Source organism: Centropristis striata, chromosome 4 (genome assembly GCF_030273125.1).
Source record: "Centropristis striata isolate RG_2023a ecotype Rhode Island chromosome 4, C.striata_1.0, whole genome shotgun sequence".
Taxonomy (NCBI): Eukaryota; Metazoa; Chordata; class Actinopteri; order Perciformes; family Serranidae; genus Centropristis; species Centropristis striata.
Window position 1 is genome coordinate 39,127,676 of NC_081520.1, and position 25,562 is coordinate 39,153,237.

At 40.7% G+C, this 25,562-nt stretch overlaps 1 protein-coding gene across 2 annotated transcripts in view; it reads left to right on the forward strand.

Annotated features, from left to right (window-relative positions):
• sik2b (salt-inducible kinase 2b) overlaps positions 1-25,562 on the forward strand; it is a 55,982-nt gene that overhangs the window by 25,578 nt on the left and 4,842 nt on the right. For both annotated transcript variants that reach the window (XM_059331438.1, XM_059331439.1), the window contains exons 5-14: positions 7,416-7,540; positions 8,377-8,500; positions 12,999-13,225; positions 15,582-15,734; positions 16,141-16,299; positions 17,872-18,103; positions 19,105-19,398; positions 22,679-22,836; positions 23,617-23,730; positions 23,911-23,996. In XM_059331438.1, the coding sequence (XP_059187421.1) occupies positions 7,416-7,540; positions 8,377-8,500; positions 12,999-13,225; positions 15,582-15,734; positions 16,141-16,299; positions 17,872-18,103; positions 19,105-19,398; positions 22,679-22,836; positions 23,617-23,730; positions 23,911-23,996 (1,672 nt within the window). The remainder of the gene's footprint in view (positions 1-7,415; positions 7,541-8,376; positions 8,501-12,998; positions 13,226-15,581; positions 15,735-16,140; positions 16,300-17,871; positions 18,104-19,104; positions 19,399-22,678; positions 22,837-23,616; positions 23,731-23,910; positions 23,997-25,562) is intronic.

A 25,562-nucleotide genomic window follows, 5' to 3' on the forward strand; every position in this document is an offset into this window, starting at 1 on the left:
GACTGCACTACACTGTAAAAAAGATAAACAATAGCTACTCAATAAAATTGAGGCAACAGATTGCACGCAATATTATTTATTAAATCTAACTACGTTACAAGTTGAGTTAATAACAACTTGACAGGAAGTGCCTGTCAATTAAAAACAGACTAATTCTATTGTGTTGGATTCATTCAAAATTCTCTTGATTTAGAATTACATACACATAAAGATTATATTTAATGTGATCAAAATAAGTAGATTCCATCTCAAACATTTTTATATTAAAGTTACTTAAACAACTGCCTCAAAATCAAGGATGCATTTATATTTAATACATTTTATCAAATATATTAAGTAAAATGAAATGACTACAGAATCATTTATTACAATGTATAAATCAACATGAATATCACGCCTTCGCAGAATCACTATGAATGCCCTTAGGCAAAAATCCGCAGATTGTTACAACAATATATAAGGAATTTTGCGGGAACGCACTATAAAAGGGCCTATTGGCTGTCAAAATGGTGCCTTATCCCCTTTGTGTTGGCATTGTAAATGTCTGCCAAAAGTTGTCATAAATTGACTTTTTATCCAGCTTTATGCCACAGCTTTACGATGCACTTTTTAGATCTTGGTTGTTTTTAACTATATATTTGAACCAGATAAAGGATTTTTGGTCATTGAATGTCTGGATCCTGAGTTTCACGAGAAACACGAAGAGCAAACGTTACTGGAAATGTAGATTTTTAATGTGAAACTGCTTTAATCGGTGTATTTACTGATTGAAATCATGGGTCCATTTGTGTTGGAGAAGAGGCGACCTCTGTGGATAATTTGGCTCTCAGTAAAAACCTCCTGAACAATGAATAGAAACTGACTGCAATGACTGCATTAGTCCTTTGTTATAATTTTGATGAGAGACCCCTAGCAGCAGAAAATTACATATTGTACGTTTAACATTCATACAAGTCCCGGCCATTTTATTTGTTCTAAATGACTAAATCAACAGAAACTATACAATAATTGATAGAAAACCAAGTGTTTCACCTGCATCATCCTATCCACTGTTTCTCAGAAGGGTCCAAGATGATAACCTGGAGATGTTATTACCCCAGCAGTAATTTTCATAAACATGTCTGACTCACAGCCAATTGTCCGCACGGCAGATTAGATTTGAAGCAGGAAAACAATGAACAGAACATTACCTGGCTTGTGATTAGAGAAAACATCTCTGGGGAAGACATCAGCAGAAAGGTACACTCTGTGCTTTTCTTACCCACAATGCGCTCTGACAAGTTTGGCTAATGGTACATGAAGTTAAAATGTTTTTTTCTCTTTATGTTCATGCTGTTTTAATCTTCATCTAGAGCTGGTTATTTTCATCATCAGCTAATCTGTTGGTTATTTTAGTCATTTTACTAGAATCTTTTGTTCGTTTTCTGTTTCTTGACTAATCAGCTATACGTTTTAGCACTAGTCTGCATATGCATGTCCAGACAGATCACCTATGCTTCTGGGTTTGTTCCTGCAGTCCAATAATTCCTCCCTGCTTTCTAAAGGCCACCCCCGGTCAGGGTGTATGAGGCTTAACCAGGCAGCGGTCAGTCAAAGAAAGGTCACGCTCACGGTGGCTGCAGAGGAGAAGGAAAGTGGCAGCGGGGGGTGCCCTTCATGTTTTCACTTCAAACAGCCCTATTACGTTGGAGTTGACAGATTGAAGGGTATGGAAAGGGAGGAGGAGAAATAACAAAAACAAAAGCAAGTTGCTGGATCAGAGGAGGAGAGGAGGCAGCCTTTGTGGCTTTGCAGGAAAATATATATTCCGTGTTTTGGCTTGTGTTGAGTTTCTACAGTCAAAAAAGCATAAAGGATATAGAGGAACCAATTTTTAAAAAACCAAGCATATCTTGTCTTAAATCACCAAACATACACTTGTAGGTTCATTAACTATTATTGTTCAAGGTTGAATCCATCCACAGAGATGTCACTGCAAGTGCACCAAACCCTAAAGGTGTTTCATGCCCAATTAAATGGTGTGGAAAGTAAAAACAATCTCCAGATCAGGGACTCCTTTTGGAGAAACAGTTTCTAATTAGTTTCTCTATACACATTGGATTCTATAGTGATAGAAAAACAAACCGAAGCCTCCAGGGTTTGACAAAAGACAAAATACTGTGAAAGTAGACACTTTGCTGGTCTGCTGGTTGTTTTCTACCTTTATCTTGCCTTTATCATCTGATTATATTTTGTTATTGGGCTCTACAGTATGTTGCAAATCTGTGAGCAGGATTTCTTTCTTTATTTGATTTAAATTATTTTTCCACCAACCCTGATTTGTCAGGTATTCAGTTTATTGAATTATTAAACAGTTGAGCTCCCATTGAGCTTCAAAGTCCATTCTTGACCTCAGAAACAGCAGTTGACAGAAAATCTGAACTACAAGCTACAAAACTGACCTCAAGGTCAATATTGCTTCTCTGGAGCCACTAAATCCTACAAAATCCTGTCCTTAGATAAGCAAAATAACTTGGTCTAGCATCTGTTCTACATCTTGTATTTGCTAACATTACCTAGCCTAAGCTACTGGTCATGCCCATAGACTTTATCAAAATAGTGCACATAATCACAGTTACTTCATCCATTGGTTTGTGGACTCAAGTTTGGCATTTTGGCCATCTTGGTTTTTGCAACCAGCGCATGCAGAGAACAAGAATGACGCCACATCAGCTAATGCTAGCCCTAGCTAACTAGCTTGGTTTGGAAGAGGAAGTAGTTATTCAAAATAAACAGCCAAGTTACTTATTTTTAAGTGACCAATATGTTACAGTATTTTTTTATGAAGTGCAAACTCACTTTAAAAGGGTCAGAGTTCTAAGACAAAAACACACAGTGCACTGTGGTAGTGATCTATCAATCATAAGTTACCAAACAATAAAGCTTGCTTTATCGTCTATCCTACTGTAAATGATAGTAAAATTTACAAAATGAACACCATGCAGTGTTCACAAAGACTTGAAACTAGCAATTCAGGGCATAAAACATTAAAAAGAATGTTTACTGAGGTAATAAATCAAGTGACTTTCATACAATCAGACTTCTCTTTGCAACCAGTGGAGTCGCCCCCTGCTGGCCATTAAAAAGAATGCAGGTTTAAGGCAGTTCGACATTTGGCCAAAAGGTTGTCACTTGCTCATGCCAGACATTAAGTAATGTTTTATCAGCGAATCCCCTGAGTATGTTGAATTGAGTTTTGTGTTTTTTTATTGCATAGAAATTAAACAGTTTATGTGTCACTTTAATTAGTGAAATGTCCATTTTTATTTGAGAGAAAAACGATGAGGTTTTGGGAAGATAAACAAGGACAGAGAAAATGTTTTTATGTGAGATCAAGTATAAGAAAAGAGAGAGAGGAAGAGTGAATCCAGTGCAGTGCATCCTAAGCTGCAGCCATAACTATATCATTGCTCATACCTTATTAGAAATGACAAGGTAACATTTGTGACTGCTGGGTGCTGTCTCCCTGCAACGTGATGATATCACTCATACACTCGTCATATTCACACATACAGTTTTATAAGCCGTTAGCTGGAGTCTATGCCAGTGTGACATGTTTAGGCTAATATTATGCTAATACTTTTCTGTGCGACACACACACACACACACACACACACACACACACACACACTCCCCCCCCCACCCCGCCCTTCCTGTTGAGCTATGAGTGCTGTTAGTCGCCTGCAGCGTGCTGGAGCGTTTGACGTCAACCAGTCTGCTCAGTATTCAGCTCCATGAAATGGGTCACAGCTTCTGACGATAAACCAACTGCACTGCTCTGCCTGCATCTCACATCTCACCTTCACAGCAGCATCAGACAGTAAACATACTTGTAATAAACCCTGCTGTGGCGCTCCGCTTTACCCTCCACTTTATGCCAACCACACCTGCTGCTAACTGCACTGCAGTAATTAAATGGATTGAATACATGCACTCACAGTGTCAAACCTACCATTTCCTTTCCAGTTGGAGTTTGCACCAAACTCTCAGACCTGGCTGCAACATGTATATTCCAGTGAACTAGAATTTCCTGCACCTTTTGTTGCATTGCATTAACAGACGGGTGTTTCAATTGTTTTTCCTTTTTAATGACAATAAGGGTAGATTAAATCACCGAAACGCCTCTATGTATAACGCAGTGCAATTCACCCGCTGACTCCAAATTGAGCATAAGGTTTACTCAACACTTTACTCAGAACACCATAACCTTTACCTTTAAGGTTTTATTCATGACTGTTGTATTAGAGTACATTATCATTTAGAGCTGCAACTAATAGTTGATCATCAGGAAAGTAATCGCCAACTATTTTAATGATTGATCAATCTTTAAAGCAATTACAAGGAGCTTTTGTTTTGTGTAGAGTGTGGCAGTGCCTGTGGTCAAAACCAAGTTTTTCATGAGACCATGAGAGACAATGAGACACCAGAGCGCCTTTAGAAAACCTAATTTTACTGCAGCAGGGTCTGCCCTGCTCAGCCCTGCTTCTTTGATGCCTCCTCTCCCTCCAGCGGGACAGGAGAACAGCATGGGCCTCCAGCATTGTGGTGTCTGTGTTGGCTCCCAGAAAGCAGACGGGGCAAAGCCTTTCTGCTGGGCGGGGGGGAAGCTCCTCACCTCCTGCTGCAGCTCTTCACCTCCTGCTGCAGCTCTGACACCGTGCACCACAGCTCCGACTGCTCTGTCTGTCCACGGCGGGCTAGTTGCCCCTGGAGGCCTCGGTGGAGTTCTGGAGAACCTGCATGATTTAATCAGAATCATGCTGTGACCTGATGGCACCGTGACAGGCATTTAGAATAACTACATTGAAATAGTCAACACTCTAGATCAGGGGTCCCCAAACTACGGCCCGTGGGCCACTTCCGGCCCGCCAAAGCAATTGGAGTGGCCCACTTAACTATCCCAAACAATCCCTCTAAACATGGCCTGTTTTTTTTTTAATTGCATTTATTATATATTTATTTATAAAATATCCACATGTAATGATTAAGGTAGACATGAATTATTTACAGAAGTAGCTAATTTTCACCCCCTCACACAATGGTATATTCCGATCTACGTGATGCCAAGCCGTAAGCGTCAAGTTTTCGCGGGCAAGGCAAGCTAACGGAAGAGAGTCGCTCAACAAAATGTGGAAACGGAAAATAGATTCTGAATGCAGAATCTATTTTCACCTGTACCTGTTACAAAATCACATCACCTCATTGTTAACTGGCATCAGCTTGTGTTTTTATTTTCTACAAAATAAAAGGAATATCTGTGGTACTTCAAATAAACATGTTAAGACTTTTTATTACTTTTTTGCAAACCAACAGGTGGTGCCAAGGCCAACAAATGATCGTTATATTTACACAATAACACTGGTGGTCACTTTGGCCCATATCATTTCCTGTTATAGACTGACCCCGGCCCCCCATCACAGAAAGAAAAGCTGATGTGGCCCCCACCGAAAAAAGTTTGGGGACCCCTGCTCTAGATGATAGTCTTGTTTGCTTTTGCCGGTCATATAGAGGCATCAGTATGAAAGTAAGACTGTTTGATAACAGTAGCAGTATGTAGTTGCTTTAAACTCATTTTTATGCATTTTTATGGTAATTTCCTCCTTTTTTCTCTCTTATATCATATTAAACTGAATATCTTAGGGTCTTGGACTGATAGAACAAGACATTTTAAAAAAATCACAATGGACTTGAAGAAACTTGGATGGAAATTTTTCACTTTTTTCAGACATTTTATAAAACAGACGAAAAAATAAATGAAGAAAGTAGTTGTCAGATTAATCTATGGCGAGATGTACCCTAATAAAGTGGCCAAGTGTATATTTCAGATGTTCATTTGTAAAAACAGGCATTTCCGTTTTGATATATTTTCCTGAATCATCTTTTAGTGGTGTTGTCAGGGAAATATCAAACTGCTGTTGTTTCAATAAGATATCTCACACTTTTTTTTTAGATTTTGCTTAGTCAGATGTTTTTATTGTGCAATCAAAGGGAAATTTAAAAAAAAAGAAGAAGAAGGTGTTGGTTTGTTTATTTTAAAAATGCCTTTTATCTGTTTTTGAAAATGAATTCTTCATTGGAATCTCTGAGTTTGGGTCTGAATGGGTTTTGTTTATATTCTGATGATTAAAAGCTGATAATTGCAGCTGTACACAGTGTGAGATGTGTGGCTGCCAGCTGTGTGTGTCGATTGTTTTCTTGGTAATTGTAAAACATAATGCAGAACAGGATCGGAAATAGTTACATGTTCTGTGTCTTACTCTCACACACTGCTTACTATGTGTGTCTCTCATTGTGTGTGTATGTGTGCGTGTGAACCTACATCACCTCCAGCACCATTATGTAAGCCTTTTTTTTTTTTTTTTTTTAATATATCAGCGTTATTTATTTGTTTTGCAATACATTTTTCTGTTTATATAACTGTTTCGAAATACAGAAAAAGGGTGGGGGTGGAGGGTTAAGTGAGCCTGATTGTCTGCTCCCACAGCCTTCAGGTCTCATGACAACATCACAGGGTCTCACTGATGATCAACAAACAAAGCATTGAATTATTTTTTCCTTATCCTTTATCTGTCGAAGAAAAAAAAAAATCATAATTTAATAATTTAGGCTATAAAATGTATTGACTTGAAAAAAAGATCGTAAAATCATATCAACACTACATTTAAAGGATTTTATGCTTGATAAATTACTAGGAATTATGAATCAATTATCAAAATAGTGATTAATTAATTATCCATTGATGCGCTAATGGATTAATCATTTCCGCACCAGAAGTAAGCACTGGTAGCAAGTCTTGTAAAACCAAATAGGAGCGGAGCAATTTACTGAAGAAGGTTTGAGAAAGAGGGAGGTGGGATGAGAGGGAGGGAGAATTATATTAAGTAATACAAAAAAGGGGGTTGGCTGAGTAATTGCAGGCACGCAAGTTGGCTCAGTTTGATTTGGCAGTTATTTCTGCAGCTCTTAGCTGGAGTTTAATGAAAGGCATAAGTGAAGTTCTTGTGCAAGCGTAAGTTCTCTGTCTTGTTCTTCTGAAGAATCTGAATACGAGTTTTAGTCACTCTACAAACAGCCAATCAGAGCACAACGTTGATGACCTCATGTCAGTCTCCTGGGGAAGTTACCTCATACAAAGATCCGTTTCCTCAACGTGCAAATATGTGGCTCACATATTGCGTTATGCAAAACCTGCAGACCCCATGGAGACACGCATGAACTCTCACTTACAAAATCATAACCCACCTTTGTTCGGGACATTTTCACCATGTGCCCAACCTCTGTTTTTTGTGTAGGGTACAATGACTTTAATGTTTAATATTATCCTTACCTTTCATCCCAACTCACCCATGACTCCTTTTGCTGTTTGCACTTTTTAGATTTTGGATTCGGGAACTTCTTTCAGCCCGGGGAGCCTCTGGCCACATGGTGTGGCAGCCCACCTTATGCTGCTCCAGAGGTCTTTGAAGGCCAACAGTATGAGGGTCCACAGCTTGACATCTGGGTAAGAGGAGTGATCGCATGCAGTTGTCTATTGCACGTCATTATTTTTTATACATTTTAATAAATACAATGAGATATACATTAAACTTACATGTCAATCCGATTCAATCTCTTTCCTTGAGTGCTATTTTGTGCAGCATTAACCTGAAAATGAAATCAGCTTTTGCAAATATTTTTTCTTTATTATATAGTATAGTATATAGAATATAACTTTATTACTCACTAATAGAAGTATATAGCCGTTAAATCCAGTAATCCCCGTTCCACTCTTGCAGGAAGGTAACGCAGCAAATGCACACAAGCCGTAACAAACTCTCCACTGCCTGTTTGATGGTGACTGCTGCAAAACACGTTTTTAAAAAAGGCTGCCACTTTGACCGTTCTGCTACATTGATTTTAGTTGAAATCGCTCTATCCATAACTCTAATTCCATGGTAAAACCTCACCTTTATGTGTTTACACTTTGCAAGTTGCCACAAGTCGGTTTATAAGGAAGTTAGTCTGCTAAAACACGTCTTTATGGCAACGGGGCACATAAAAAATGGCGCAAGTTTTGACCATGCTGTCGTTATTCTTTTTCTGTGTAAATTCTGCAACAAAGACTTGATGATCAAGTCAGCAGCTTTTGTTTCAACCGCAGTTTGCAGCCTGCTCGTTATTGCGTTCATTTCCCATGTGTGTCTTTGTGTTTCTGTGTTTGAAGCATTATGCATTCATGTGTACTGTATGTACATTTGTGAATGCTATGCATAGCCTGATTTACATCCAGACGCCTGTGACTGATTTATCTACTGCTCTGACCTTGCTCCCTGTGTGTGCATCCTTTCACATTCACAGAGTATGGGGGTGGTGCTGTATGTGCTGGTGTGTGGTGCGTTGCCCTTCGATGGGCCCACTCTGCCCGTACTTCGACAGAGAGTCCTAGAAGGAAGGTTTCGTATCCCCTACTTCATGACTGAAGGTAAGAAGAGACTCTCTGGGATACTGAAGATATGACGGGAGACTATGCCAACTCCCACCTCTCAGTACTTCATATTCCTGTAAATTTACACACATGCAGGGTATTTGTGAGACCCCTTCCAGTCTTTTTTTATCACAGTACGTAGTCAAACTGAATTGAAAATTCCCGTCTGCGGCTCAGATGAATGGAAACGCTTTCCTATTTGAGTCACCATACTGTTGAATGTTTATGCAACCACTCAGGGGGTCATTTAATTAACGAGAGAGCATCACGCTCATTTGAAGGGGATACAGTAGAAGACACTCTTTCATTGTCCTCTGTAATGTGTATACGTGCATCAGTGTGTATGTGCGTGCGTGCATATGTGCATGCAGGCTGCAGAGTGAGTCAGGTTGGCTAACTGTCTCAAAGCAGCCCTGCTGTTAGCGGCTGTGCTAGCTAGCTGGCAGCAGATTAATTCCAGAGCTGGAGCTGTTTATGTAACCTGGGGAAGAGCCAGCGGAGCCTTCCAGCAGCTCGCCTGTCTGTCTCTCTGAGAAGACTCGGCCTGTCTGTCCGTTCGCACGCCTGTCTGACTCACGCTCTCGATCTGTGAGACATCTTCCTGTCCGTCTGTGGCCATGTCTGTTTCTCTTGCCTTGTTTCCCTACGTCCCATCTGTAAGTCTGTAGCACTTACTCCACAGGGGGTGTGGTGAGAGAGTCCACCAGATTTGTTCAGGACCTTGAAACAATTAAGACGTAAGGGGAATGTAGGAGTGTAATGTCAGCTCCGTGGCCAGACTGACACTCAAACCCGCCTCCCCACCCCCAGGCCAGCCCCTGTTCCCTGAACAAGGAGAACAGAGTGTGCTGATTGCTTCATCCAGAAACAGTCCATCTCATCTCCTCTTGTTTCTCTCAGCGGCCAGCGGCGTGGTGCACAGCACAGCCTAGCACCGCACAATAAACTCTCACCAGAACGTCTCATCACTGTGAACATTGTGGTCTACTCCCAACTTACTCAATTAATAACAACAGTAGATGTTTTCTTATGTCTCCCCTGCTGTTGCATTTTGCACATAACTGGCAGACAGTCCAACAGAATAGCCTAGAGCTGTGATTTCCAGGAGCATTTGTTCTGCAAAATGAAGAAGTAAAAAAAAAATCCCCATCACAAGTTCCCAGCATCCAATGTGATTTCCTCAAATGTATTTTTTTTGTCAGACCATTCCTGAGATATGAACAGTTATATAAAACTGAAAAAAGCAGCACATCATTGGAATTGTTCTCTTTATAAAAACACTATATGACTTGGTCGGTAGCAAGTAAAGCACAAGAATGAAGAAATGTTGTAAAGTGGATCCCTCTACCCAAGAAGAATGGACAGAGATGGTAGAGGAAATCTGCTTTATGGAAAAACTGACACATCGTTTGAGATTGGAATAAGCGCTGATGGAAGAAAAGTTGGAGAAATTGACGTTATTCAGGAACCAAAACGGTGACGAAGACGATGGAAAGGACGACTGATTTAATTGATGAAACTGAGAAAATAGATTGACAACTAAACTCACAAAGAGAAAGCATTTCATTTTATATTCTGTATTATTTTGTTTTTAGGTTTCTTTGTCTGTTTACATGCTTCTGTGGGTTATACGTGTCCTTTAAATGTTGAAATCATCGCTTAAAAATTAAAGTAGAGGGGAAAAAAAGACATTGATTTGCTAAACAGCTCTCGGTTATTAACAAATTGATTTATCTGCTAAGTTATTCAGCTCTAATTGACTCCCGTTTGAAAATAAAAATACACACTTGCCTTGTGAAGCTCAGCTGCTTGTGTTCCTGCTTGTGGCATTTTGTTTCTTCCGTCCTGCGCTTCAGAAGTACAACTGGCAAATCACGGACCACACTGAAACAAAACAGTGTTGTTTTTGACATTCACATGAAGTCTTTGAAATGGTTAAAAGCTTTGAACTGCAATTTGTGTTTCATTTAATTCACTTAGCATCTGTAAGTGAAGTTATGCTCATGTTCACACACATTGGTTATAGTCTGTTATATAAAATAGATAAGACAGAGTAAGCCATGTTACCTACTCTCTGCCCTCCAACGTCTTGCAGCAGAGTGCTGTTCTCTTCACTGGGGGACTTGCTGCAACTCGACACCACTGGGACATTGGAAGTGTTAACTGGGATGGTTCTGTGGTTAAGTCATGGTGGTGTAATGTACTGGCCAAGAACAGTGTGTCAATCAGTCCGACGGCTAGACGGTTATGCATTGCCGACCCTTTTACATAGTCCAACCTTCCCTGGTGGTTAGTCATTTCAAAAAATGTGCTCGGCTTCAACTGTTGCTATAAACACGTCTGTAGCAACGAGCAGAGCCTGAGAAACTTCTGGGTCAGACAAATTGCAGTGTATTGTATTCGAAGCTTCTTGTAACTTAGCAGCTGCCCAAGCTGCTAAGATCTTGCAGCGTGGGGTAAAAGTGCAATGGAAGGCACACTGGTTATGTACATCAGTGGTTCTCAACCTTGGGGTCTGGACCCCAATTGCGGTCGCGAGATGATTTCTGGGGGTCGGCAAATCATTTTGGAAGTCAGCTCTGTCTCCATTGTGTTAAAGTGTCCATGTGTTAATGTGTTTTAGTCTTTTTGGTCACTTAATGTCTTTTTGTCATTTTGTGTCTTTTATGGTCATTTTGTGTCTTTTTTGTGTGTCTTTTTTTATCATTTTGTGGTCAATTTGTGACTTTCTTGGTTATTTTGTGTCTTTTTTTTAGTCATTTTGTGTCTTTTTTTTAGTCATTTTGTGTCTTTTTTTTTGTCATTTTGTTCCTTTTTTTAGTCATTTTGTGTCTTTTTGGTCATTTTGTTTCCTTTTTTAGGTCATTTTGTTTCTTTTTTGGGTCATTTTGTTTCCTATTTTAGGTCATTTTGTTTCTTTATTGGGTGATCTGAACTGTGCGTGTGAGATTGTGTTCAGTGAGCGGGGGTCGCAGACAACATGCATGTTAAATTGGGGGTCGCGACTCAGAAAGGTTGAGAACTACTGATGTACATAATGGAGGAAAAAATTGATTGGCTGAACCGCCAGGCAGGGGGGAAAAATGTGATGTAAGTAGACGTTTAGTAGATCAGCAGGGCAACTGGGAAGAATGTGAAGTCACTGTTGTCAGCTGTGTCCATTGGCTTTTCAGCTGTTCTCACTTAACTCTGGGACACAAAGCAAGATAACTGAGTGGGAGGATCAGGGAAGAAGGTGACCTGCAGAGGGTTGCTTGTGTGTGTAGAGCATAGAGTGTATATACGCAGTCCACAAACCAATGGATGACATCACAATGGCTTCACTGGCTTCTGTTTTGTAGCCTTGAGTTTGGCATTTTGGCCCTGCCAGCTTGTTTTTTTGGAGCTAGTATTGACATATTTGGAAAAGAGTGTGTAGCTGGTACCGTTAGCATAGCAAACACTAAGTTAAGAGCCTACCGTAGTTGTAGATAGCAAGCAATGGTTAGCAAAGTGCGTTCTGAAATTCCCATTAGTTTATGTCTTACTAGTAAGAAACGGGCTAAAATCAAACATAGGGTAATTTCCCATATACTTGCATCCAATCAGACTCCTTTTTGCAAATAGTGGAGTCGCCCCCTGCTGGCCAATAGAAAGCATACAAGTCTAAGGCACTTCAATATTGGCTTCTCTTTTTAGGCCCCTTGGTATAGACAATTATTCTAACACTATATTTAATAACGTTAACACTAAATGACTGATCTCTCAAGTGTTATTTATATCTGAAGCTTATTTGGGCTGCCTCTAAAGTGTCCAAACTTCAGATTTGGATTTAACAATGTACATCTGAAAGACAACATTAGCTACATAAGCAAGACACATGAATCATGTTTTGCTTTGAGATTATTGAAATACCTAAGTTGCATTGAAATCAGAATGAACTCAGCTAATTTATTAAAAAAAAACATATTCCAATAAAGAAAGTATTGAAGATCAAGAAAATGATGACCAACCGCAGGGCTTGTTTGTTGAGAACACACCTGTTTTGCTTTAAGACTGGAGCAGCGGGGTATATGGATAAAGATGCTGTGTGGTGGGCAGGAATGCAGTGCAGGCAGTAGGGGTGCAGGCAGGCCAAAGCAGCACAGCCAGGGGAACTGTAATCCTGTTAAGAACCCAGCTGTGTTTGACGTCAAACTCATCTAGCCACTAACTAGAGGTGAGGAGCTCTCATTAGGAGGCGAGGAAAGTGGAAAAGACTGTAGACATGCTGCTAAGAAGTGACGGCAGAGGAAAGCAGATTTTTAAGCTCCTAAGTGTTTCTTCTGCCTCACTTCATCTGGGCTACTCTGACAAGGACATGACGCTTTGTGGATTAATTTGCTTCATCATAGCTTATACAAGAAGCGCTCGGCGTTATCGAACATAAACAACATCTCCCTTTTTATCCTAGAACATGAAAAACCTTGTAACATCCTCCTATGATTGTCCTCCCCTCTCTCTCTCTCTCTCGCAGACTGTGAGCACCTGATCCGCAGGATGCTGGTCCTGGACCCATCGAAGCGTCTGTCTGTGGCCCAGATCAAGGAGCACAAGTGGATGGCTCTGTACGCTCCTGTACAGCGGCCTGTTCTCTACCAACAGCCTCTGTCTGCTGAGGGCGAGGCCGGTGTGGGAGAGTACAGCGAACAGGTTCTTCGCCTCATGCACAGCCTTGGCATCGACCAGCACAAGACTGTAGAGGTGAGGACCAAGCTGCCGTTATTTATTCATTATGGGCATGAAGGGGTGAGGTTTAAAGGTCAGAGCTTCAGACTGTGACGGAGATAACGGTTTTATTTTGTGCATCCAAGCAGAATGAGGCCCAGCAGTGCAACTGAACATACAACCAGACATAAGACACATAGAAATACAAAGCACATTTACTTGAGTACTGTTTGAAGTACAGGTTTGACGTTCTTTTTTTTTTATACAGTACAGGCCAAAAGTTTGGACACACCTTCTCATTCAATGCGTTTTCTTTATTTTCATGACTATTTACATTGTAGATTCTCACTGAAGGCATCAAAACTATGAATGAACACATATGGAATTATGTACTTAACAAAAAAAGTGTGAAATAACTGAAAACATGTCTTGAATTTTAGATTCCTCAAAGTAACCACCCTTTGCTTACTAGAATATAAGACATGTTTTCAGTTATTTCACACTTTTTTTGTTAAGTACATAATTCCACATGTGTTCATTAATAGTTTTGATGAATTTACAATGATAGTCATGAAAATAAAGGAAGAAAATTGAATGAGATGTTGTGTCCAAACTTTTGGCCTGTACTGTACATGAAAACACAAACACACAACTCCAAACCCCTTCCCCAACCCACCCACAAACTGAAAAGCGAGAGAGAAAATAATAAATAAATAGATAAATAAAATTAAATAATGAAAATATGAATGATATAAAATTAATTTAAATAAATAAATAAAAAAATAAAATAATAAATGAATAAATAAAAATAATAAAAAAATGTAAAAAATAAATAAATAAATAAAAAAACGGTCAAGCGGCAAGGAAGACAAGAGTAAGCACTGACAACAAAGAGAATGCAAAAACTACAACACGTCCACCATAGAAGCTGGCAATGTGTCCATAGATATGTTTGACGTTCTTGTACTTTACTTGAGTGTATCTATTTTTCCACTTTTACTTTTTTACTAAAGATACTTTAAGATTTTACACACAAAACATCTGATTAGCCTGCTGCATCTTAAAAATGCTGGTTCAATGTTAAAGCGGCAGCTATAACAATCCTTAAACATTGGGGAAAGTACTTTCAGGGCATTTTTTGTTCATTATTGTAAAGTATGAATAAAAGGTTGAATAGGAGCATCATTTTAAACAGATCTGAACCACCATTAAGGGCCCTGGTTAATGGTTGCTCCAGGCAGTTCCCTGCCTTGCTTAATGGTCGTCTGCTCATTGGTGGAGCATGGTTCATTGAGTGATGTTTCATTGTTGTGTTGCATATTTCACTCTATGTACAACCATTTCTCAGTAAGAAACAGGGATGCACAGATACTCAAATAAAACTTAAAACATGCTACAATGACAAAATATTTGACAAAAGGCATATTAATGGCAAATTCACATGCTTATAGTAACATCAAAGTGTTGACACTTGTGTTTGGTTTTTCCAGTACATATAACAAATGCACTTCCCAATTACATTTTTGTATATTAGATTATTTCTGGCATCTTTTTTTGTATATTGTGTTTGTATATTGTGTTAAAGGTCGATTGGTTTCTGTTTTTCTATGTTGAAGGAAGCTGAAATCACTAATAATTATGTGCAATGCTTTTGTGTATATTTTTCTATCTATTTGTTGTATTTTTCTCATCTCCTGATAATATGTATGTATTTTAAAAGTCCCAGTGGGAAATTGCAGTGTTACAGCTATCACACATGAATCACAAGGCAAACAACATGACGATACTCAGAGGTAGATAAGAAAATGGAATTATAAAAACATATGTAATCAAAATCTTAAATAGAGACTAAAGTAGAATTTAGGACCATAAAACATTCAACAATAATGGCTGGTGCAAGTCTAGCATACACTGTATATTGTCTTTTGTATGGTAAGGTAATAAAAAAACTATACTCACTCTATATTTGCACACAGGTGTGTACAGTTATATAACAAAAGGGAATGTAATAATACACGCTGGTAGCTGAATGGTTCATTTATAACTAAAATACCACACTGATGAATGATTTGGCCCTAATTGTAAAATAAAAGGAAAATATATCGAACTCAGTCATTAATGATAATTCTGTATCAGTGTAATGGAGAGGCTGTAATTCATTTGATGTATATTCTACGTGCTCTTTTCTTACAATACATTCTGTGCATTAATTGTATTTCTTATCTGTACTCAGCTCTTTAGCTGAACATAATTTCACACAGGGAGAAGCCTTAAAGAATTATGTCAGCGTATCCTAAGAGCTGCCACTGTTAACTAATCCAAAATGGGAGGTGTGCTTCAGTAATAACTTCACTTACAGACACCGCCATTTATGTTGTCTGTCATCCTCCAGTCTCTGCAGAACAAAAGCTACAACCACTTTGCTGCTATCTACTACCTACTGGTTGAGCGGCTCAAGGCCCATCGCTGCAGCTTCCCCGTGGAACAGCGGCTCGACGCGCGGCAGCGGCGGCCCAGCACCATCGCCGAACAGACAGTCGTCAAGGTAGCTACGGGGCGCCACGGCGACCAGGGGGTTCTGAATAATGTGTACAGAGATTAGCATCCCACTCCCTGATCAAAGCTCCATTATTCACACCTGCACCCATGAACAAACAAATGCACAGACAGGATCTATTCATTTATCTGTCCAGCCAGTTTCCTTCTTCACCTGCTTTTTTCAGCTCAGTCTTTACATTATTCATTATTTTCTTTTCTTCGCCCGCCGTCTCTTCTTAGCAACACTTTGCAATTTCTCTTTCATATCCACCATCTAGGGTCTGGTTCTTTTGTCCCTCTAGGATAACGAAGTCACAATTGCATTATGATCAAGGTTGCTGTTAAGTGTTGGCTGTGAATTGAAGGTTTTTTTTGATGTAACGTCAAAGTGTCTGTTTTCTCCGTCTCTGCAGTCGACCAGTGGTTCAGCCCAGGTGGGTTTGCACCCGCAGGGCGTTCGTCTGCTGCGCTCTCCTGCTCTGCCTCAAGCCTCCTCCGATGCTTTCACCTTCCCCCAGACTGCATGTCCCCCGGAGCAGAATTTCATGGTGGAAGACGTCAACACACCCAAAGTAGGTCCAATACCAGTGAAAACAGCTGGAGGCTTCAGGGTGTCTTTCTGTTTGTGTTCGTCCTCACATTCGGCTTTTTCAGTTACGGAACTTGTATTTATTACGGTCATTATCAGCTCGCACAACTATGTCCTGAAACATCATCCCGATAAGCTTGACACTGATTCGCTTTGATAAGCATACCCACTCTCTGTGAATCATAAATGTCTCTGCACGATTGTGTGTGTGAGTGTGTGTGTACGCCAGACTCCTTTGAGGTTTCAAGCGCTGGCTTGCTCCGTCAACCTGCCAGAGCGCAGCTGACTTGTTCTCTTATGTAAGGACTCAGCCAGCACCCACATCAGACAGGACAGCTGCCTGTCCTGCCAGGCTTACACACACACACACACACACAAAATGCTCTCACCCCTTCTCTTTTTATCTGTGCCAACCAGCGACCTTTTCCTCCAGGCCTGTTGTTGAGCTGACTGACTATTACAGAACACAGACACCAGCGGTCCAAGTTGACAGCCTCACACACCTGCTGGGCTACAAACACACAGAACCACAGACGCACTGTTTCATTCTTCAAGATCTTGTGTGTGTGTGTGTGTGTTTGCGCGCGTGTGTGTGTGTGTGTGTGTGTTAAGCAGAACAGAGACTGAGTGTGCGTTATCTGCGTGAATGGAGCCTGGTTATGTAAGCGGTCCTGTGATGATGATGTGACCTAATGCGAAGCTGAGTGAACACACATGGACAGGAAGCTGCTGTGCTGCTCCAGCGATCTCGCCGCCATGACCTCGTACCCATCAGCTCTTTCCTTTTTTTGTTTTTGCCTTTCTTTTCTTTTCACTTCTCCTACTTGTGTTCCATTTCTTCTCCATTCAGCTTCTTCTCTTTCTCCTCTTTTTCATCCTTTAACTTCACTCTCTCCTTATGACCCCCACCTCTTCCATCGCCTGTTTCTCAATGTGGTTTTCCCCTCTTGTCCTCAATGTGTGTGTGTGTGTGTGTGTGTGTGTGAGTGAGTGTGAGAGAGAGTGTGTGTCGGTTGAGTAACAGCATTCCAATCCCAGCACACTACAGAAAGCAGATGGGGAATTGGGCAAAGTTGCTCTTTCTAGACCAACACCAGGCTTTCCGGTTACTGCGGCCACTCATGCAGATGATCTTTGTCTCTGTGTGTGTGTGTGTGTGTGTGTGTGTGTGTGTGTGTGTGTGTCTGTGTGTGAATTTATGTCTGTGTGTGTCAGTCACACAGTCCTTTCAGTCAAAGCTCACTTCCTGGCCCTGCATTCTTTCATCCCCACCCTCCACCTCTACGCCAACACACACACAGGCCTGCATGCTGTAACAAACACACACTCCTAGTTTGAGACCAACTGTGCTGAGTGGAGGGAAAACAGAGGGAGGAGAGGAACTAATGGAGCCCTCGTTCTCAGTATGGTGGCGCTTTTGTGCATGTTTGATTGCGTGTGTGTGCAGCCTGATGCCTGATTTGACCAACAGTGTGTCCTGCTTCCTGTAGTGTGGAGCTGTTTTCAGTCAGTTTTGAATCCTCTCATTGCCTCTTCCTGTCCCCTCCTCGTCTAGGTGAACGGCTGCCTGCTGGACCCCCTCCCTCCCTCCACTGTCCTCCGCAAGTCCTCCACCTCGTCGCCTAGCAACATGATGGAGACGTCGATCGATGAGGGCATCGAGACCGAGGAGCCTGACACAGAGGACGATCCGCCCCACCTGCTCTCGGCCTATCAAATCGCTCGGTTTGGCCAGCGGCGACACACCCTCTCTGAGATGACCAATCAGCCGGGGCCTTCGAACCAAGGTATGATGCAGTGGTGGAAGAAGTATTCACATCCCTTACTTAAGTACAAGTACTCAAACTGGCATTCACTCTATAACTGGACACTACTTCACTTGCTTTTATCACATTGTCTTGTTTTTACCATGTTGTCTCGTTTTTAAAGATGTTTAAGATTTTAGACTTTGTAAGGTGACCTTGGGTGACATGAAAGGCGCCTATAAATTAAATGTATTATTATTATTATTATTATTTTTATTACTAATACAACACTGTGAAATTACTCCACTACACGTAAAAGTCCTGCATTCAAAACTTACTGAAGTAAAAGCACAAAAGTATCAGCATCAAAATGCACTTAAAGTATCAAAAGTAAAAGTACTCATTATGCAGAATGGACCCACTCTGATTGTCTTATATATTCTAAATTTATTATAGGATTATTATTGGTGCATATATCGAAGTAGCGTTTTAATTTTCTCAAAACAGAGCTCAGTAAAAGTACTTAATATACTGTTATGAGGTTTAATCTTAAAAAATGTCTAACCACTTTAAATTAATTATGTTTTTTATGTTAAATCTTGACTGAAAAGTAACTAAAGCTGGCAGCTAAATGTAGCGGAGTAAAATGTCCAATATTTGCCTCAAAATGTAGTGGAGTAAAAGTATAAAGTTACATTAAATGGAAATACTCAAGTAAAGTACAAGTACCTCAAAATTGTACTTCACCCTTAAATGGTCAAGCACATGTAAAAAAAAATTTCAAAATATGACCTTTATTTTTCATTTTACAGTTTGTATCTCCCAGGATACATTGTCTGTTTAGGGTATAAATTTATCATATTACAATTATTCAAATATTTCATTTGGAAATTTTAAAAACATATTATAAGCAATTCATTAGCTACTCTCTTTTACAGTACTTGAGTAAATGTAGTTACTTTCCACCGCTGGTATGATCTATCACACAACATTAGAGCCTGTCGCAAACAAAGCTGTTTCGTATAAACACGTTTGTCCCCCAGGTAAATTATTCACTCTGGGCCACAATCCCTCCATGGGCAGCGTGGATTCAGACATGGGCTACGACATGGGCTCCATGCACAGCGACCTGGGCCTGCTGGAAGACTCCCCTTCTCTCAGTGAAGTGGTCCCAGGCAACAGCTCCGCCCCCGGCGTCACCCCGACACCTTTCCTGAGCGCTCGGCCCGCCAACCCAGCGATGGCCGTCCTCACCTCCCAGCACAGGGAGACGCACAACCGATCCCCCATCAGCTTCAGAGAAGGACGCCGTGCCTCCGACACCTCCCTCACCCAAGGTCAGAACCGCCGCTGTTAGTTTGTAATTTCTTTTTTTCCGCCACATGCATTCATTCAGCTTTCAAATCACTTCTCTATAAGCACTCAGACCACATTGACTTTATAATAGGTGAAGTGTCTTCCTCGCTTAATAGTCTAGATGGATTTCAGAAAAAAGGCCTTCTATAAGAAGTGAGGAGCATTTATGGGTACAAGTCAGGTACCTTACATATCTCAAGGGTGCTGAGTCCCAGAAAAATGGTTCCCAAGCAAAATTTTGAGGTTTTGACCTTCTAATTTGTATATCAAATGGTCACCAAATTGCCCATCTTGCTCAGTCATTGGACCATTTCCCCTTAGTTTTTTGTAAGTAGGCAATCAAGATGAGGAAATTAAGTTTCTGGATCTATAGTCTAGGGTCAGAGCAAGGATATAGTGGAGGCTCAGTGTCTTTTTTATGTATATGTGTATATATATATATATATATATATATATGCAAAATACCAACTGGAACATTTAAAAGTGATTGATTGAATATTTATGTCAGCCTTAAAAAATGACACAAATAATGCTTAATTTCACCTTAAAAGTTGGTATTTTGCATATATATATATTCATACATAAAAAAGACACTGAGCCTCCACTATATCCTTGCTCTGACCCTAGACTATAGATCCAGAAACTTAATTTCCTCATCTTTGATTGCCTACTTACAAAAAAACTTGGGGAAAATGGTCCAACGACTGAGCAAGATGGGCAATTTGGCCGCCATTTTGATATGCAAATGAGAAGGTCAAAAACTCAAAATTTCGCTTGGGAACCATTTTCTGGATGCAGCACCCTTGAAATAATCAAAGTAGGCCGGTTCCTGACTTGTACCCATAAATGCTCCTCACTTTCACTTTTTGGACCATTCCGTCTAGACTATAACCCTGGTGCTCAGTCTTAAGGTCGACCTGAATATGCACAAGGCCATTCTGTCAGCTGAGTAGAAAGTTTCACTGCTGCTATGCTGCGTTCAAATTGACAAGGAACAACGGAAAGATGATAAAGTTCCTCGCCAACTATCTGCAGTAGACAAATTCACCTTATTGGGTCAACAAACTGCCTATGTGGGGGAAAAAAGCTCAATAAAGCCTTAATTACCTCAAGTGATGTCACTTGACTCAGAAGGGAGGCAGCGGGGACCGCCCCGCTTGGTGCCCAATGTTTGAAGAAAATGCAGCAAAAGTGCCTTCCTTGAAGCTCCTATTGTAGACAAAACATGATGAAGTGCCCTCTAGGGTGGCCTTACATGGAGAATACATGATGAAGTGCACTCCAGGATGCCTCTAAATGGAGAAAACATGATGTAGAGCCACAAAGGCTGCTCGACATGCCAAAATGCACGTTGGTGCCCCACCGCATGCGGCTGATTTGAATATTTTTTTTAAAAATGAAAGAAGTGAGCTCACCAGACCTCAGTAGCTTGCTCCTCATTTCTGGCTTGATATTGGCCAAAAGCTACATTAGCCTCCAATAGCATAACACACCAGAATCTCCAAATAAACTGTTGGTGGTTTGGTTGATTGTGGGAAATGTAGGTGGCAGGTTTTGACAAAGAAGAACCTGTGAAATAAAAATGGCAATATCTCTTATTTTCATACTTTTTTTTTCCCGTTAAAACTGTCCATCATGGGTGGTCCGTAGCGTAGTGGTTTACACAGGCGCCCCATGTATAGAGGCTACAGTCCTTGCTGCGGTGGAGCCGGGTTCGAATCCGGCCTGAGCTCCCTTTACCGCATGTCCTCCCCTCTGTCACCCCCTTTCTATCTGTCTCTCACTTTCAATAAAGCATGTAAAAATGCCAAAAAAATAATCTTAAAAAAAAAAAAAAAAACTGTCCATCATGAGTCTGCCTTCAGCGAAACTGCTGCTAAATAAGTGTGGTACTCAGTGGACATATTAAGACATTTATCTCTTACCGTCCCTATTGCGCAATTTACACAACTGAATGCATCAAGTTCAGACATGCTCTTGAGAGATTGCTAAAAGATATTCTATGACACACAGAGAATCGCTGTCTGAAGTGGAAGCGAACGAGACAGGTTTAGAGAAACGCTTTGAAAGCACCGACCTCTCGTATATAAGTGTCAATTAGATGACACGTCTCCTTAGAGCCACGTCGCTACGAGGTGCAGAGAGTTTGATGTATAAAGTGTCAATGTGCATATGTCTGAGGCTCTGGGATCCACGGAGCGCCCGTCAGGAGGAGGCGTATTGATTCTCATGACACAGACGCAACACCCTGCTGCAGCTGCTCCCTCACACCCTTACACACACATGCATGCATATATATATATATTATATATATATATATACTGCCGTCCGGATAAAGTACCTCACAGCTTCTCTCTGATTTGCTCCCCCTCCTCTCTTTCACACACTCTCTTCCTCCTCTCTCTTCCCTTCTCTCATCCTCTCCAGTCTCTCTGACAATTTCGACGGTGATGATTCATGTTATGAATCACAGACGGATATTTTTGAAGGTTTCAGCCCACATATCTCACTCTCTTCCCCCTTCTCTGTGTCTCTCTATCCTTCTCTTTTTCACTCACTCCACTTCTCCCTCTGTACAAGCTCATTCTCTGGCTTGCTTTTGTTTCTCTTTTTTTAAAAGTTTCAATCTGTGGCAGGCAGAATCTATCTCCACTACACATCAAAGGGGAAAAAACAGCCAAAATATAAAGGGGAATGTTCCTTTTCTTTGATGAATTATTCTCTGCCTGCTGGTTGTAAATCACCTGTGCTTTAGGCAAGTAGAAACTATAATTATAGCTTAAAATGTTACTTTCCTACATTGACAGCCTGCGATGTGCGCTCCCAGTTGGTATTTGCGGTTATTTATTTATTTATTTTTCCGTAATCCGCTTTGGAGAGTGTTGATGCAGTGGATTCTTTTTGCGTCAGACTGCTGACTCTGGTTTTAAATAACTCCCACCATCACGGTGAGTCAGGTCCTATCGTTCACAGCCACGGCTCGTCACCACTGGATGGGTCTTATCTGTGCTACTTGCTGTTGTGCACACACACACACAGACACTGTCACAAACACACACTCACACACACAGCTCATGACGTACATACAGCCATATTTTCAGCAGGGGCGATGAAAAGTGCTAACCACTCAGCCAGCTTGCTAACGTCAGAGAGGATATGCCCCCTACATCCTGTTATGAAATTAAAAGTTGTTCTATTGATCACCTGCAGGAATCAATACTGACTTTGAATTGTGGGGTATTTTTTTTTTAATGCTTTCAGGTCTGGTGGCGTTCCGGCAGCACCTCCAGAACTTGGCGAGGACCAAAGGCATCCTGGAGCTGAACAAAGCCCAGATGCTGGTGGAGCAGATGGGCTCAGGGGACGGGGCCGCCATGGGCCCCCTGGGACCACAGCACCACTTGCACAACCTCCTGGAGGTCAGTCCCGCTGCATAATCACACAAACACACATCCATTCAAAATCGTTCTCTTCCCAAACTCATTCTCAGCCTCAGCCTCTCTACTAGACTCACCCCATGTTACCCTGAATTAAAAAAAAAAACAGGCACCCAAGCTGTTGTGTAACCCCAGGAGAGGCAGCCAACTGTGGCTTGTTTACTGTCTCCCGTCCCCCTGGGGCCCGGAGCCTGGAGCCTAGGCCAAAGTGAATGCAGCCATTGTTGGAGTCAGTCAGACTAACCCATAGTAGTGACTGGCACTCAATAGGCCCAAACTCCCAATCACACAAAGACAAGTATACACAAAATGATACTCACACATAGACAAGCTGCAAGGGGAACTGTTTGGGGATAGATTTGAAGGCTTTCCTGTAAAAAAAGAACAAATTAATCGTAGAAGCAGACAAGATCTAGATGTTTTCCTTTTGCCCATCTCTCATAATGCAATAACGCAGCTCTTTGTTGGTTATGATGCTCGGGCCCCATCATCCTTTTAATTTGCTTTCATTTCATTTAACTACTGTGTAATCCCTGTGGTACATGCCATTTAGAGAAAGGCATCTGGCTGATCAGTCACCACACAGGCATTTGGGCAGGAGACAGCATGGATAATCCAGTTAGACGGCACGATGGAGCACCCAGACCCTGACACGGCTTTATTAGCCGTCAGGAGAGGGGACCTCGGAGACGCGTGTCAACATGCTTGCGTGAATGTGAACCCAAACACCTTTGTTCTAATGCTTTATGTTTCTAATTGAAGGGTGAGGCGTCCAAGCAGCATGAGGGTCTAGCTTTATACCAAGGTGGGCCGCAGCCGCCTCTCCTGTCCCGCAGACAGAGTTTAGAGACACAATACCTCACCCATAGACTACAGGTACCGTCAAACACCTACAACACTCTCTCATTATTTATTTATGTATCATTTTATACCTGATACAGACCTGTCAAATGTCTTCTCTGCATAAACGTTAAGCGAAATCGTTTTGAAAATGAATCTAAAGAGTTAACTATCCTGAACACAGTCATCAGTCCCAATCTCTCTTTTACCCCAAAGGCCAACGTCTTGGCTAACAGTCCCGCTAGCTGCCAACTTTTCTGTAAGGACACTCGAACTTTAGAGCAACAGCTGCAGGAACACAGGTAAATCACACTGTACATGTCCACTCCACACATTTTTATTTTTTTTTCCATTTTATGACATTTTTCATAGCTTTTATCTTGCTTCCAATTAGTTTTGTTGAACTTGCACTGGTTTTATTTAGACCAATAACAAAAAAAAAGCATTAAATGCAAATAAACCCAAAGTAGACTTGGTTATTAAATGTACTCAACTGACAAAAAAAAAAACCAGGAATAAAACTAGGTGTCAGAGCTACCATTACCTCGCCTTATAATCATACTAGAAGAACATTTTGTTTCACATAAGTCACCATGTTTTTTGATCAGGGTCTTTTTACTTTAGATTTCAGTAACAGAAAAAGCAAACATAACATTAAACAAAAAATAAACAGTACCCACACCCCTGGACCACAAATGGATTTACATACAGCCAGACATTACCACACAGATATCTCTTAATACTTTCTTATAAACATGTAACAGGTTTACAATAAGGAAAAAGGTGAGATACATAAACCCCCTGATGGGACCCCCTGATGGTGAATTGAAAATTTTCTAAATGAATTTGATACATAACCTCTCTAATCCATTGTCAATATGTTGGAGGGAGAATCACAGAATCTTCTGGCAAGCATGCAAATAAATGACACTATATTCATATTGCATCCAGTTAGATGAGCCTCTACTGGAGCTACACCAAAAAATGCAATTAGTGGAGAAGGTTCAATTGATTTTCCTACCAGTCACAACATTTTGTTCATGTTTGCTGATTTTTTTTTTTTTTTCTTAGAAGGGAGGTTATTTTGTTTTTATTTAACTCTAACTGGGGTTGGTAGTGATATTCTCAGACTTATGAAAGAAATATGTTGATTTAAAACTTATTTCTCATTTATGAATCAATCTCATCCACGCTTTTCACCAAACATCTGTCAATATTTATGTAACATTAATTAATCTTAAGAAAATTCAAATTCCAAATCATCCCCTAATGATGAGGAAGCTGATTCTTTTCCAACCTTTTCATTTTATTTGTTGACTAAATTATGGAGAATAGTATCAGTGAGAGTTTCCATAACTATTGCCGTTAATAACCAGCATTAGTATCAATATTGGTAACCCCATCTGTCAGACTGCATGATCTTTAGCAACATGATCTCACAAAAATCCGTGAAATAGCCACGGATTCGCTCAAATTTCCGTGAAACTGACACGGATTTCGCTACAATGCAAGTTAATTGCAAGTCATATCCCGTGGCTATTCCAACATACAAAGTGATTATGTACATTCACTGAGTGAATATTTAGAAAATAAAACATATATTTCTCGCTACAAATGTGATCCAAATCCATTTTTATGCAGAAACTAAGTCAAAATATTGATTTTTCACTAAAAATGAGAGAACTGTCGGCCATGTTTTTTGTTCTGACCGCTGGGACCTTGAAAGTCACGTGACTTGGAACAAACCAATAGGAAAAAATATCCATGGAATAGCCACGGGATATGACTGTCATTAACTTGCATTGTAGCGAAATCCATGTCAGTTTCACGGAAATTTGAGCGATTCCGTGGCTATTCCACGGATTTTG